This window comes from Rhea americana, unplaced genomic scaffold, assembly GCF_003343005.1.
Source record: "Rhea americana isolate MKP2758 unplaced genomic scaffold, rheAme1 scaffold_365, whole genome shotgun sequence".
Lineage (NCBI taxonomy): Eukaryota > Metazoa > Chordata > Aves > Rheiformes > Rheidae > Rhea > Rhea americana.
The window spans coordinates 103,334-119,257 of record NW_028186496.1 but is presented as its reverse complement, the minus strand read 5'-3'; the positions used below and the strand labels follow the sequence as shown (position 1 = coordinate 119,257).

The window sequence follows — 15,924 nt, the reverse complement described above, 5'->3', positions numbered from 1 at the left end:
TGCCGCCGGGGCACGGCTTCCGCAGGGTGACCCTCACCAAGCCCACCTTCTGCCACGGCTGCACCGACTTCATCTGGGGGCTGGCCGGGTACCAGTGCGACGGTGAGCGGCGACCCCCTCCCCCCTCCCCTATCGCGATTCCCCGCTGTATCGCGACCCCCGTGGTATCGCGACCTCCCTCCGTGTCGCGCCCCCGCCGTATCGTACCCCGCGATATCGCCCTCCCCTGCTTCCCCCCCGCGCGATATTTCCGCTGCCCCCACGCCGCCGTGGAACCGCTGCTCTGGTGTCCAGCACCGACGGGGCTGCGGCGTGGGGGGCRGCTGGGCCCGGGGGTCTCCCCAGGTTACGCCGCTGTGCACAGCTTTATTGCGATCGCCGTCAACTGGGCTGGCGACTCTGAGGGGTTTTCCTTCTTTCTTTTTTTTCTTTTTTCTGTCTTTCTTTCTTTCTTTTCTTTTTTTTTTTTTTTTTTTTTTATTTTTTTTTTTTTTTTTTTTTCTTTTCTTGGGGCGGGTTGGGATAGGGGGCCCCGGAGAAGCATTTTTAGGATACCGTGGTTTTCCTTCTTTCTTTTTTTTCTTTTTTCTGTCTTTCTTTCTTTCTTTTCTTTTTTTTTTTTTTTTCTTGTAAATGACTTTTCTGCTTCTCTTGCCACTTCCTTAGAGGAGGAGCGCGCGTGAGGAAGAGCGAGTGGCGTCTGGGCCGTAGCGCCGCGGGTTGCTCTCTTGTGTGGCGCCAGCTTCGCTGCACCCCATGGTTTTGCTCTCCAGTGCGTTGCAGATTTCCTCAGGCTCCCCGAGGAAGAAGCCGTCTGAATGGCAGGGTTTCCAGATGTGTGCRAGTTCCTGCGTGCGCCCTACACATAATAATAATTAAAAAAGAAACAGAATAAGTGAAGTCTGTGTAYGGAATAAAGACAGCCGAGTTCTCACTGGCAGTGCAACTGGTAGTGAAACCGATCTCACGTAGAAATGTCTACATCTGAAGGAACCTGGGTGTTAGTCAAATAATACTCTGGGAAAGAGCAGTACTGTTTTGTGTCTTTGGGGTTTGTATTCCAAGAAGAACCCCCAAAATGACTCCAGGCTTTTTAGATGCAGAAATTCCCATTTCTCTTACTCTAGTTTTGAAGTTGSCTGACAGTCTTTCAGCTCTTCAGCTCTATTATGGCATAAACATCACCCTGATCCAGCATTTCCAGAATGAAATACAAATGCTGGATCAGGGTGATGTTTATGCCATTAATCTCTGCCTTAGGAACGCAGCTGTAAAGTCTTTTTTTTTCGTTTTGGCAAAGCTGTTTTGACTGAGATATGCATGTTGTGGATGGGGGCAGGACACGCTGTGCCTTGTTTGTGCAGGAGAACCTGGAGATGTTCTGTCAGCGTCTCGGCAGCAGTCTAGAGGTGCACGTTCTGGACATCCTTTAGTTAGAGTCTGCTCAATTTAACAGAGTATTCTTAGTAGTAGGAGCCAGTAGGGAAGGGTGTGCGACTGCTCAGACTGAGGCTTAGTTTAAAACTAAGGAAATAGACCAACCAGGGAGATAGTCTCCTTGACCCTGGAGTTTTGTTCAGTTCAGCTTTGAAGGAAGTGGATGGTCTGAGAGATTCCTCAGAAAGTCTTGATGCTTGCAGGTTTTTTTTTTCTTTTTTTTTTTTTTAATCCTTTATTCTGACAAGATTGGCTAGTAATAAAAACTGCAAGGAGATGAAACCACACTAAAATTTTAGTTCTATTCCAGAGTCAGTTCAAATTTTCAAGACCTTTATTCCTAAGTGTGTTCCTTGTCAGTAGTGAGGCCTTTCGGTGTATAAGCAGATGTGTTTGGTGTTAAGATGCAATGCAACTTGCTGCTTGAGGTGCTACTGAGTGCATGTGACTTTGCTGCACTTAAAGCTTAGACTGCATCTGCTAACTCTGAATCTATCTGGGAAACAAGCACAAAGAATGTTAAAAAAAACCATGGAAAAGTATTTGTTATATTGGTTGACATAGTGAAAGATGTAACTTATTTGCTGGTCTGAATTTAAAGAATAATCTATTTTGTGCTGAAGGAAACTTATGCTTTTCCCCATGTCCTTCTAACAGTACTTGAGGGAAAAATATCATAGTCACCATGAGTGACGATGCAAAGAAATGATAGGGGTCTTTGCATACATGAGGAAAACTTTAGCAGCTGGAAGATATATTTTGTGTTGGCGATATTCTCCCAGATTTGAGTCCAGAAGCTAAATCAGGTGGGAAATAACTTGCCACAGAAAGTGCTAAAGCAAGTAATCCAATACCAGGTTTTGCTTAGCACTCTTATACATCATCTGTGGTTTTGCCTGGGTCTGACTTGATGATGAATGATAGAGGCAATAAAGAAGGTGTTGATAATCCATCATGTTTAAGAGTGGATGAGAACTGCAGCTTGTTCCTTCCAGGTTTCCATTTCAGATGATCTGTCATCTAATCCTGCTTAGTTTTAATATGTTTAAGTGTTCCTGAATCATCTTCTAGACTGATTTGCATTCTCTCTGTCTCTCTCTCTTTCATTTGGGGACAAAATATTTCATACTTCTTCTGGTAAGTTTCCCGGGCCATAATTCTTCCAATATTATGTTAAAGTATATTCTAAAAAGCCTTCTATTCTTTTCTTGCAGATATTTGGTGGCTAGATGCTAGGCTGGTTAATTTTTCTGATAGACTAAGCACATTGAACTCTAAGTCTTTCACTATAAAACGTTTTCTGAAGTACTGTACTTTTAACAGCATTTTCTTGAAAATTTGGACAGAGTATTTCRGAAAGAAGTGACATCAGTACTTCATGGGGGTAAATTTACTGTTCTGTTACTAAAGTCTTATTTTTGTGATCTTTGCTTGCGTTGGGTGTTTGCTCCCCAATCTCCCTTCCGCACCTTCCTACATGTTCAGGTTTTGGTTTCTTGTTGGAAACCAGTCTGTTCAGGTAACACTTTGCTTTTCCCTAGGGCTGGACTGCAGTCCTTGTTTCTGCATACAGCAGTTTGTATTAAAATGTGGTTGGGATGTAGATCATCTTATTCAGTAATACATATCTCTGGGTGATTGCTCTGGCCTTTTTCTGTTTTTTTAATCAATAAATTTTTTTTCAGGAGTTAGATTTTACTTTCATTTCAGAGTTTTCATTAAATAATCTGGGATAACATTAGGCTTAGTATCCTGGGGTTTTCCACCTGAAATGACCCTATTAAGCAATGAATCTGCATTGACATTTGCTTTATAACAAGAAACTTCTGGGGTTTTTTTATTTGTTTGTTTTTTAAAAAGAGCGTTTATTACCTAAATGCAGACACTGTTCTTGAGCAGGAGAATGTGAACTGAAARCTTTGTGTAGTCCCATGCAGGATAATGTGCAAGGTTTTTAGTTCACRTTCTCCTCCTGGAAGCTTTTACGAGATATTTCTGGTGACTTTTTGGCTGTTCTGAATTCCAGGCCCGAGTTTAAGGAATTTTCCTGTGTTGTCTCCTGTGCCTTCTCTTCTGGGCAAGCTCCCTGTGGTTGTCTGTTTTCTCCTCTTCTGTTACCTCTTTGGTTACATGCTCTTTATAGCTGATCTTTTAATTTTCTATTTACTATCCTGACATAAACCTGATTCTTTTCCCTGTCTGGAGCCCTTTTCTCAGGTGGCAGCCTCTTTCTGTCTCCTCTTTGAATCAGATTGTCCCTACATGACTCTTGCTTTCTGGTTACCTCACGTCCTCCTTCCTATGCTGTTTCTAACATGCATTTCATCACCTCAGAGCCTTCCTTCTGGGCCACTTGTTGCTCATTAGGTCTTTCCTGAGCTGCCTCACACAGTCTGTGACTGCTCACACAAATCCCTTCAGCAGTACTGCTCCTCTTGCAACGCCTGTAGGAACCAGATGAGCCAGCTGTCTTCATGTTTTTACTTTGACTCAGGTTGCCCCAGCTGCAGTGGGGAGAGGGTAGGATGCATGTCTTGCATATAGGCGTGTCTAAATGRTAGGATGATACATTCTTACCACCTCTTGTGCTTTTTTCCCACTCATTTAATGATGTCTTCAGTCCTGAGAGAAGGATGTTATGGAGCTCTCCAAAGCAGGAAGCAAAAATTAATCTTTGGATTTGCAATGTGATAAGGAGCTCACTGGACTTTAGATACTTCTTTTTGTTCTAAACAGTGCTATTACAATATTCTTCCTTTTAAGCCATACTGTATGTATTTGTTGCTTTTTCCTTATTTAAAATGGAGCATGAACAATTGACTTGGATATATGTTCAGGATTATAATTACATTGCATTGACACTGCTCACCTGCTTGACTTTTTAAAATACCACTAATATGATACTGTGATGCTACTTGCTATATAAAAATAATATTAACATCTCAAGCAACTAAAAGAAAGAAAAATGTGTCTGCAGTTGACTACAATCAGTTCCTGGAGGTTTTCCATTGAGSAAGTTGTTAGAGACAATCTGGTTATTTTTCAAAAGAGAGATGCTTGAATGATGCTGAATGATTTACACTTCTAGTGTTAAAATAGAGGCAGTGTATTGTTAAGTAGGGTAGTGTTAGAACACAATAATTAGGAAGCGGGACTTCCAATTTAAGCCTAAGAACCTATAGAGAAAATCTCTATTCCTCACTGCATTTCTTTTTCAGAATGTGTCATGTTTTAATGTTTTGGTTGGTTGTGAAATAATTCAGGAAATGACTCGGTCCTTTTTCTACAGTACTTTCTCTGCAGTATGTGAAGACAAGAATTGATGTACCTTGTTAACCAGCGAGCTTAAGAACATTCTATTAACCAAGTTCTTAAATGTTTTGCAGGAAAATACTTCATCAGTATTGGAATCATTGCATGATTAGAAGCTTCAAAAGAAGGTAGAAGAATGCTAGGAAATTACTAAGATTCTTTCAGCTATGAGGGGACACAAAGGAAGGATTTGAATATGAAGTGAAAATGCTAATCTCATTTGAGACTGTGGGGATTCTGTTTCCAGAATTTAAAAATGCCTTTTGTGAGATGAGAAAGGGTGAGTGGTGTGAGAGTATTTTTGGTTTTGTTTTTCTTCCCCAGAAGTCACTTAAGATGCCAGAGTAAATGTAAACTGTTGCAAATACAATTTTGCCTGAGAAGCTGGTTAAGGCTATAGTAGTCCTGGACTATACCTGCTATATAAAGATGGTGTTAGACTTAAGACAAAGATGTGGCTAAACAGCCTGATTTAGGGAAAAGACCTTGGTAAGATTCTTAAAGCATAGTTGATACAGGTGTTTGGAAAAGGTGATTTTAAACTTCCTGGATGTTCACAAATGTTCAGAGAATTTAAAACTCRTAAGATGCTTCTACAAGTTGGTGCATGATATGGAGGTGGTGTCAGAGGTCACTACATGCTGCCGTGGACAAGGCTGACTRAGACAGTTATGCCTAGCCTGTATCATGTGAGCTGTGTGCCACATACCTATGTCCATTTTGAGGGGACTGTCGTTGATGGTAATGACAGCTCTTCACAAAGGCTGTTGCAACACTTTTTTTTAGCATAATCTCTTGCAGATAAAAGAACTCCAGGGACAAAGGCAATTTTTTCTATAGCAGGAAAATAGATGTCAGCTATGCTGAGTCTCCAGTAGGCTCTTGGAGTTGTTGCTTGTGTGCATGTCCCAGTAAAGTACGTCTTGTAATTTTCCATTTATTCTTCTAATTCTGGRGCTTCCCCTGCTCCATGGGTGTAGGGAATGCCAAGAAGGTAAGATGGTGTTGGGAAAGAACAGTTAAACAAAGGGCTTTTCCTTTCAGTATTGCTTGGAAGGAGAGATGCTGGTCAGCACTTTGGTCAGCCCTGGCTTTGCTGGGCCGTGGCAGCCTGGCACTGATCTTGTGCCAGCGCAAATTACTGTGAGTGCACTCGAAGTACAGGTGGAGGAGAGCACGGTGCTGCTCTTTGCTTGCTTCCTGTCCCATTATGAAGAAAATGGGACTCTCAGTTACATGTGATGCTCCAACGCCCTGTACGTGGAAGAGGAGGTGCCGAGCAAGAAACCAAGTGCAGGACCAGGACAGAGAGGTGTGAAGGCAGAGACACAGGCTGAAAAGGAAGTGAAATGTTGAAGGCAGCCTTGAGGGACAGGRAAGATGCTGTTTGTGTGATCACTCAGAGGAGATAGGCTGTCAGTCCTCGTTCTGCAAACTGCACAGCACTTAACACCAGAATTCCATGAGCTTGTGACTTGAAACACAGCACCTACTGCTCTTCAGTGTATTTTTTGTGGAGAAATCTTTCCTATATGCACAAAAACAAATGAAACAATTCCTGTTTTGGTTTCTGTGCCATTGGCTTGCATAACTGTAGTTTCTATTCTTAATGGTGATGAAAAGAAGTTAACCATTGTCTCATATGCCAAATCTCAGCTGAGAATATCAGCCTTACCCAACCAAATCCTTTTCCAGAAACAGGCTGGAGTACAAGGGAAAGATCCTCTAAGGCTAAAAATATCCCTTAAATACAGTTAAATACCATCACGTTTGTGCTGGTTTTCACCTCTCTTACTCTATTCCTCTTATCTTCTCTGTGCTCCAAAATAGCTCCTGTTTTGACAAGTGCTTATTCAATGCTTTTGCTCAAAAGCAATCTTTTTTTTTAATACTGTCTCATGGGAGGTCTTAACCTTTCAGTATGCTTTGGTAATTTGTATGTATAAATTAACAGATGATTATGTTACATAATAAATTCAGATCAGATGCTATAATGTGTGCAAGGACTTGTCTTGCCAGTCTGATCCAGGAAGAAAAAATAAAAACAAACAAAACCTTGAGGTGTTTTGGCCCCTTTTCAGGAATGTTTTGTAATTTTGTAGGGGTTGATTTTTGGATGTTACTGGCCTGTGAACTGAGCTATCACACTTGAAAGATCTGGTGTATTCATAAACGGCATATGTAACCTTTGATATTGCAGGCTTCTGTTCTGCAGAAATGCTCAGCTTCTATGAATTATGAATAGCCTTATTCATTTGAAAGGGACTGTTCCTTAAATTCAAGATAAGGATAGGCCTGAGCCTTATCAGTGACTCAAGCTTTAGTGATAATCAAAATCCCTGCTGTTTCTGGACAGGAATCTGTTTAAAATACTTGAAATTTGTATTAATATAATTAAGAATACTGATTCAAAGAAAGTGGCACAAAGATTAACGTTTTCAGCCTGCTGACCTTTCTCTAAATGGTGCCTTGTGAGTGTTTTCTTTCCTCTCCTGATTCACTGCTGTACAAATAATTTACCTTTTATTTCCTGGCCATGTTAACACCCACACAGCAACCGTGTGAAAGAAAATACTGAACATACCTACGCAGCTGGCACAAGATCCTATTTCTCTGAAAACCTTTTTACACTTCTTTCTAGCTCCATTTTTCAGTGCAATCACATAGTTTTGCACGTGTCTTCTGTGATGCAGTTGGAAATGGAGCCATATAGGGAAGAGAGGTAAAGGTTGCTCTGACAACTCTTTTTTTCTTCCCCCCCCCCCCTTTGTTTTTTTTCGTGATGATAAGGAATGTTGAGGTGCCCTATGTAATATTAAAGCTATCCAAGTTAAGAGAGGAAGCATGTGTACCGTAAGTGATATTAATAATCTGGCAGAGATACTTAAAGCTACCCAGTGTTTCTTTTAAAATTCTAATTGTGCGGTGTAGGTAGATGGATGTTACTGTAGTTAAGGTTACCAGTGTTTTTTTGTTTTTTATTCTAGTCTCTTCACTTTTTCTTTTCTTTTTTTTTGGGGGGAGGGGTGTTATATTTTTATGTTCTGTGCTTACCTTTTAGCAGGGAAGAGGAAAGTGAAAGGCAGTGATGCTCCCAGGGAATAACCCTCCTGCATGCTCATTACATCACTCAGTGAAGATATGTTTTACTTAAAAAGCTGCCTTTCTTTTTCCCCCTTGGTTGTTCGAAGACTTTCATGTCTTCTAGAAGAAATTCTTGTTTTCCCCTTGTATACTGAACAAATTCATTTGGACTCTGTCTGCCAGGCACGCATTTACTGTGCATGTTGTGTGCCCATGGTGATGTGCCCTGTAGATAGAGAAACAACATGAGGGTTATTCTGAAGACAGTAATGTTCAGAATGTCTCTAAATTTTTATTTTTGTTTTAAACTTTGAGAGATTCAACATTGAAATTTTCTGCCACGATGCCTCCATGGAAGTCCTGCCCATCTTATATTCTGTTCTGGTTTGCCCTGCTTCTCTAATTTAACTCAAATTTTACAAATTCTTTGTAAAGCCTTGAAGACATACTATTGTTTTTCCTTGTCGTAGGTGGGGTGATGCTTTGGCTTGAGTGTGTCTAAAATTGCAGAGCTGTTCATGGGACTGTTTTTTGTAGAAGACCTCTGTGTCATCCTCCTGCGTTCTTAGAAAGCAGCTATAGAAGTGTGACCTTGACACTGTGGAGTGTTGAAGYTTCATGTGCTATACTGGGCAACAGTGGTAGTTTTGTGGGGAACTAGGCACTGGATATGAGGACTAGAGGCTTATGCTATTTAGGTTGGTTCCCTAAGTATCGTGAAATGTAAGTTGTAAGACTACTTGCAGCAACAGACAAATTCTTTTAGGGAAACTTCCTTGTAGTTGGGGACTGGGGTTGGACTACCTTATGTTTTTTGTTGTATTTTTCTATTTTGAATACTGTGAGATAAAGCTCTTTGTTTTGACCAATAATTGTGAGTCAGTTGAAGAGTGGTGGCAAACAATTGACAAAGTTTCTTTTTGTTTTCATCATCCTGAAAGCTCTGAATTGGAGAAGCTATTGCAGGCAGCAGTAGGGCAAAGTACTATGTCTTTAATATTCATGATACTGCTGCATAAGTCCCACAAAAGACAGTTCTGTGTTCTAGCTGAGTCTTTCCTTAGCCCTCTCTTTTAAATCATTACACATCTAAATAGTTTGTCTGCCCATGGCTTCCCACCTTGCCTACAGATGCTGCAAAGCTGACACTCCTATGCTGCAATCCCTCTTTTTTTAGTCTAAGGTTTATTTGATTACTTGAGCAACCTGCAGGAGAAGACAAGAGGCTCTAACTTCAGMCAAAATTAAGGAAAAGACCAATAATTAATTGCTCTTCAGGAGGCTTGTCAGTGGTGGGTGACTTCTAACTTTCTCTCCACCCCTGTGACATCTTGCTGAAATTTGGCTTGGGTTTCACTGGAAGGACTTTGCTGTGCTTTCCAAGGGTGCTGGCCTCCCCTAGGTACTGGACTTTTGGTGATTCTGACAAATGATCTATAAGATGAGGACATGCTCTCAACATTGAGCCTGTGGACCACATCACCATACTGGAATCCAAATAAATCCTGGAAGGTCTTAGACAAATGTTTATTTACCCTGGGAGGCTGTGTGGCAATGAAGCGAGGGGGAAGTCATGCCACTTATGAAAAATTATTGTCCCAGTAGTTCTCAAAAAATGTATTTGCTCACTTTGAGTGATGAATAATCCAGATTGAATTGGTTGAGAGAATCTTGTTAGCRGTATACAGAGCTGTAGTTCTGCATGACCTTAGTGCTGTAACTGGTAGAGAGAGTGGAGCTATTTTGCTGCAGGTGTAGTGAGGGTGATTAGCGCTTCTTGTGTTGGGCTTCAAGCTGGTTGATCCTTCTATCAATGTATAGGTGGTAATGTGGGAGACCTGGCAAAGTGCCAGGACTCTGTCATTTGGGCTGGTGTCTGGTTTGTGCAGGTCACCTTCATCTTCTAGCCTGTATGAAAGAGAAAATGAAGTGCTCAGTTGTTTCCACTCAAATAAATAGATTTATGTGGTTCAGAGCTAATTTCTGTTCAGAGTTCTTGTCTTCAGCATCACTGCATGCCTGTGCCAGGGTCCTAAGACTGGGAGGCTGTAATTCTTCATTGCTGGACTGGGGAATCACAGCCATTCCARTGGTACATTACTCTTGCCTGGTGGATGCAACTTGCCTGCCATGCATAGTCACAGAGGAAAAYGAAGTCGCTGGATAGAGGGGAAAAGCTCTTTCTCTCCCTGTGCAACTACATGTTGTGAATGGGATGCTGCTTTTTCTGGAACATGTTGTTTGGGAAGCTGTCAGGAAGCAAGTTGTTAAGTTGTCTCCTGGCATCTTAGCCCTCTTGGAAATTTCTTATTCTCTGAAAGTGGGGCAGTGCCTAGTGCCAGGGTGGAGTTGTCCTGCCTTTGGCCTATTGCTCAAGGAAGGGGAATGTATTGTTGCTTTCTGGATGTGAGCTGAGCATCAGTCACGCTCCATGTGTCTGAAGGAACAGAAGTTCATGACAGGTTTACAGTAACAACGTCAGAGACTTGTTCTATACTGAAACCATATGATTTTGAAATTCTTTGCCCACCGTCATTTCAGAGGTGGGAAGCCCAATCAGTCACCTTGCCAAGGGAGAGAAATTCAAGTCTATGCAGAACTCGCTTTTGTCTTTTGGTCTAAGCCTGTGTTCACCCTCCCTTCCCCATGAAGAAGCCTTTTGTTTCTTTATCGGCTGTCTTTTACTCGGCATGGAAGGAAGGGGGACCTCAGTGCACCAACTGAAGAAGTTGTGGTGAGGTAGTTTTGTCTTAGATGTTCTAGGTGTTCCTGCTTGACTGGATTCAGAAAACCTGATGGGGACAGGATATATTTGGATATGCTGGGGACAGGAGGATGTTGAGGGTGTTGTTCTGATAGGTGAAGAATATGTAAACTGGAGTTTATCGCCCATCACGGARGACTGAGCAGCAAGACAGCTTGTTGTTATACTTTGGAATATTTAGAACTTAATAATGAGAGAGTTTCATAGAATAGCCTCCAGGCTTTGTAAGGGTTTTACAATTCAAGCAAACCTACTCTAACCAAATCAGTGCTTTTATAATTCATTGTTCAAGTGTATCCTTGAACTCTTCTTGACTGCTCTGCTCTTCTGTACCTTGTCTTGTTTTCACATGACTTGTTGCTATGTTTTTTTCCTACTGGTCTGTATGACATACAGATGAACAGAAATGCAAATCTTCTGCCTCAAAATTACAGAGCTCAAGTCTTACAAAAACATCTTTTGTATATCTATCCATTTTTTTATATATATATATATGTATGTATGTATATGTATATAACATACTGAGAGAGAGTACTCTCTTGTAGACAATTCTAGAAGTAAAAAATAACATGCAAGCCCTACTGTGCAGAATTGTGTTTTGAAAAGGCAGAGCGTGTAGTTCTGTCTGCATTTAAAGCAGACTGTGGCTGGTTAGTTGGTGAAACAGAAAAATCTCAGAGAAAGGAAGGACCTGGTATGTACAAATAAATATGCTCAGTAAGTATTGGGAAAACCTGAAAAGGCTTGTAATACCTTCTGGATTTTGGAAGGAAAAACTATGAAAGAGATTTTCTGTTGTCGTATTCTTTCCTTTCAGCCTCTTGCCATCCACAAAATGATCTAATTGAACAGTAAGATGAGCAAAGACCCAGGACCTCTCATTACAGTGAGAGAGGAGGGTGATTTTAATGTCTAACTTATTAAAGCTTTCAGAGGTTGTCCATTCCTGTCTTGTAGCTGTTGGAAATGTTCTGGAGAGGCCCAACTGTTGAATAGGCTGTTTTTCTRCTACCTGTGGCATGAACAGCAACAGGCAAGAGTGAGCCTCTAAGGACCACCTTTTGGGATGTCTTTGAGTAGAAGTAATAGAGCTTTTTGTAGCTTTGGAAGCTTCTGCAGGATTTTTTGTTTGTTTATTTTTCTGTCTAGGTGCTAAATGTGATATCTAAGTGTTAGTAACCTAGATCACCCTGGTTTGCTGTGACAGTATTTTAGGGGGAGTGCTAGCTATGTGCTTGTCAGCAAGTCTCATTGAAAAACTGGTGAAGTATCGCATATTACAATTTCTTTTGTTTGTTAGATGCAGACTTTACTGTATAAGACTGCAGCATATTGAAGTGAAGATAATTTGACCTTTGTTACCTTTGTAACTTCAGAGGTGAGCTGGCCTGCTTAGCACTACAGGCTTCTGACTTTATCTTTCGCCTGCGTGTTTTTTGCAAGAGGGAATACACCAGTATTCTGTACAGGTCTTCACGTGTTTCTGCTGAACTGGGAAATAAGCTGGCAAGGTCTACAGCTGTACGCAGCATTCCTCTGAATGAATAGTCACAGTGTTCAGGCTGGCCTGTAGTCACAGTCCTGAACAAAAAAGCTAAATGTGTTGCAAGCTGTTACAATGAAAGAAGAGTTCAAAACTGTATGACAAATGCAAAAGCTAATCCCACAAACATCCAGGGAAAAGAGTGTTGTTTTTAAGCTACCCATGAAAATTGTCCCTCATCTATCAGTTTGAATACTCTAATCTGCATAAGGTTATCTCATAACAATGTGTCTTTATTTAAAAAAAAATGATTTTTAAAAAATATCTTTTTCTCCAACCTCTGATTACTTAGCCTCTCGGCATTTCCTCAAACTATTGTCTTCTACTGTATCCATCTCTTCAGTGCTCACAAGGAAGGCCCTATTGAGCAAAGTAGCCTGCTTGCAGGACAGTGGACAGCTTAAAAAATGAGCTGAAGAGGCTTCTAAGTGCCTAAGTGCAGAAGCACTATACATGTAAAACTACTTTTTGTTGTTTGTGTCAATGAAACATAAGCATTCAAATAACGGGAACATGCTACAAAGGCATAAAGAGGGAGGAGGGAAATAACCTATCAAAGTAAAAATTTGTCTTGATTGAATTAGACTGACTTGGCCTGATGTCTAGCTACAAATRTCTTTTACTCCAACTGATTCTTTGTTTGGGAAGCAGAGACTGTAGACATTGTCTTGCATAACAGCATAGCAACTTTGTTTTACTCGTGGCTTACCCCATTTCTTGTTTGCTTTGCTTAGTCCATCTATAAGCAGTTGACCTTCCTCCTTCTGACTTTCTAAGTATGTTGCAGTAGCTACGCCTTGTGCGCAGAACGCCCTTGTCATTGCACGCGTTATTAAACTGAATTGAGTAAGCTAACRTTTCTTGGTTTTTTGAGATCCTCCTTTTTTCTTTTTGCCTCCTTGATGTGTAAGGAGTGAGGTAGGAATAACATTTCTAACCACCTGGAAGGCCAGATAAAGCTTTGCTACCTTCTGTGTTTTCTGCTATCCTTTCTGTTCTGTTGTTGCCAAGTGCCAAGAATAAACATCTTTGAATTGTTGAAATAACCACCACCTTGCCTAACTAAGTTATGTAGCTGCAAAATGGCTATGAAGAGAAAGAAAAATAAACTGGCTATAGTTTATTGGCAAGAAATCACAGATGTAATTCTAGTAAGAGAGATTCAGTTTGGACATTGAGCACCGTACTCGTACCTCCAAGGACTGAAAAGGGTTTGCAGTAATTTGCCTTGAGAGACTAGGTGCATTTGGGGAGTAGGTTTGGCTGCCACTTGTCAGGGACATGTCATTAGCTGACCTCTTGAGATGGCTTCCTGCCGTCTCTTATGTGAAAATTAATGTTCTACTTGCATATTCCTACCTTACATTGCAGTTAACTCTGGAACATACTGAGTTTCATGCCCAAAGCGGTAAATGTTTCTATAAAAATGATTTTGACAGTTCACATATGTGGCACAGAAGTAATACGTGGCCTGAACTGTAATACACCTGTTCAAAATCCACTGAAGCAAAGTTGTTGCTATCGTCGTACCTTTCTGCTTAGCTTGAGTTTAGGGTTTGCAAATACAAGAAGAAATGGGTTTGAATCATAACGTTTCTCTCTTTCTTTGTGTTCAGGAATGTCCTTATCTCTTCTCAGTGTAAATCATATGAGATCTCTGAATTCTCTCAATGATTCATTTTGCTAATTCCAGTGGGATTTTTCTTAATTGCAGAATTTGTAGCATTCTCAGGGTTGATGTCTAGAGTAGGAGAGCGTTTCGTAATTCTGAAGGACTTCGGATGGTTCCATCTCTGGGGAGAGGAAATACTGTTACTTGCCAAATATGTTAGGTTGCAATAATGGCTTGGTATAGCATAGGCAAATGTCAATAATTCCTCACATTCTGGACTGTTGATGCCTTATTTAAGTTGGTAGTGTAGAAAACAGGGGCTTATATTGTCTAAGAAATATTTATGTTGCTAGGAGTACTGATAGAGTATCACTTCTCAGCAGTAAACTTGTCAGAAAGCTTGGAAATTTTTTTAAGGTGTACTTTAATTCATTCTTCCATCTTGATAAGAACGAGATGTATATCATGTGCCTAAATTTGTGATCTAGTGTGTTGGCTTGAAGTAAAAAAATCTTAGCTTGTGTAAATTGTTGTGCTTTACGAGTCTGAAGGAGTCAGGCTGATTTACAGCATGTGAAAGTCTGACCTCAAGTCTTCTATAGTTAGACATTCTTTCTTTGAAAGCCTCTTAACATTAATGCTCTCCTCTAGAGTTACTGAAAGTGAAAATTACTGAAGTTATTGAAGGAATGGAAAAAATCACCCTGCTGTAAAAATAACCTCCTCTGGAGTAAATGACATTTGCAATTATTCTTTCTGTAGTACYTCTCGCATTTCACATATAATGACATTTGCTGTGTAGCACGAGAATTGAAGCTGAGTTGCACATCCTTTGCACTACTCTAAGATTGCTGCTGAAATTGAAGGCTCTTACTTCTTACCGGGGCAGCTGGTCTGTAGCACCAGGCATATGGTAGCRTACAAGAAAAATGCGTATGTCATCAACTTTACATAGGCAGTAAGGAGTCTGCCTAATCCCAACAATTCACCGAAGAAACAGCAACAAAGTAATATTCCTGATCCATAGCAAGATGCCCAGGAGCTTGCTGTCAGGAGATGGGCAATTCTTTAATATATCAGATGGCCATGCATATTCTGTTCAAAGTTACTGCTGGGGCCAAGTCGGTATAATCATGTGTTTTTACCACATTTAGAAAGCTGTGCTTTCTGTTTACTCCTTCTCTTCGAACTTTGGGGCAGTTGCAGCCTTCTACGATCTTCTGAAAGCTTTGTATGGGAACTATGTGGTGGGATGTCATAAGAGGCATGTTTCTATTTGGGCTTTTCTGCTTTTTGTTTGTTTGTTTTCCAGATACCTGCCTCCTTTTGAATGAATGTGTTTTGCTCCTTGCAAATTGCTGGACTTTGTTCAGATGGAAAAAGAAAAATCTGACTATCAGTGTACTGTGGTGTATAAAATACAGTAATGAATTGAAGGTTGTCATATGAAAAAAGAGAAAGATTGTGGGGATGCTGTGAGAAAGAGTAGAAGTTGCAGTAAAGCTACAGATGGGGAAAACATAATTCTGCTATCTACTTCTAGTCCAGGAAGCTATTTCTAAATAAGTATGGTGGATTTTTTAAATGAATGCATTAGACTTTAAGACTAAAATAGGTGCGACTACAGAGGAATGTTCCAGTTCAGGAAGGAAGCAGTAAAGTTGTACATTATGTATCTGTTGAGGGGTTTGCCTTATGCTTCTCCAGCTGCATTGTTTTGTTTTCTTTTMAAGATGTCCTTTTAAAGATACATGCATGGATAGGTGTCATTTATAATGCTTGCACTAGGTGTTTATTCAACACCTGTTGTTCAATAAAAGCTGCCCAAAAAATTTAGTGAAGTAGAAGGTTTATTTGTATTTATTTGTTAGTATGATTTCTGTGTATGCAAGAAAATGTTGACAACATTTCCCAGTCACCCAAAGGATGGTCCAGTTTCAAGTAAGTTCCTGGTCAAAACTACAGCCTTTTCTCTCTCGTCGCTCTCTCGTCGCTCTCTCGTCGCTCTCTCGTCGCTCTCTCGTCGCTCTCTCGTCGCTCTCTCGTCGCTCTCTCGTCGCTCTCTCGTCGCTCTCTCCTCGCTCTCTCCTCGCTCTCTCCTCGCTCTCTCCTCGCTCTCTCCTCTCTCTCTCCTCTCTCTCTTTCAGAAGAATCTTTATTCAGAGTGATTTT

At 40.7% G+C, this 15,924-nt stretch overlaps 1 protein-coding gene across 1 annotated transcript in view; it reads left to right on the top strand.

The window, feature by feature from the left end:
- Positions 1 to 2: 2 nt before the first annotated feature.
- The window catches only part of DGKQ (diacylglycerol kinase theta), a gene marked incomplete at its 5' end in the record, with an annotated part of 102,067 nt that continues 86,145 nt past the window's right edge, over positions 3 to 15,924 (top strand). The window contains one exon of the mRNA XM_085312442.1: positions 3 to 102. Within this exon, the coding sequence (XP_085168568.1) occupies positions 3 to 102 (100 nt within the window). The remainder of the gene's footprint in view (positions 103 to 15,924) is intronic.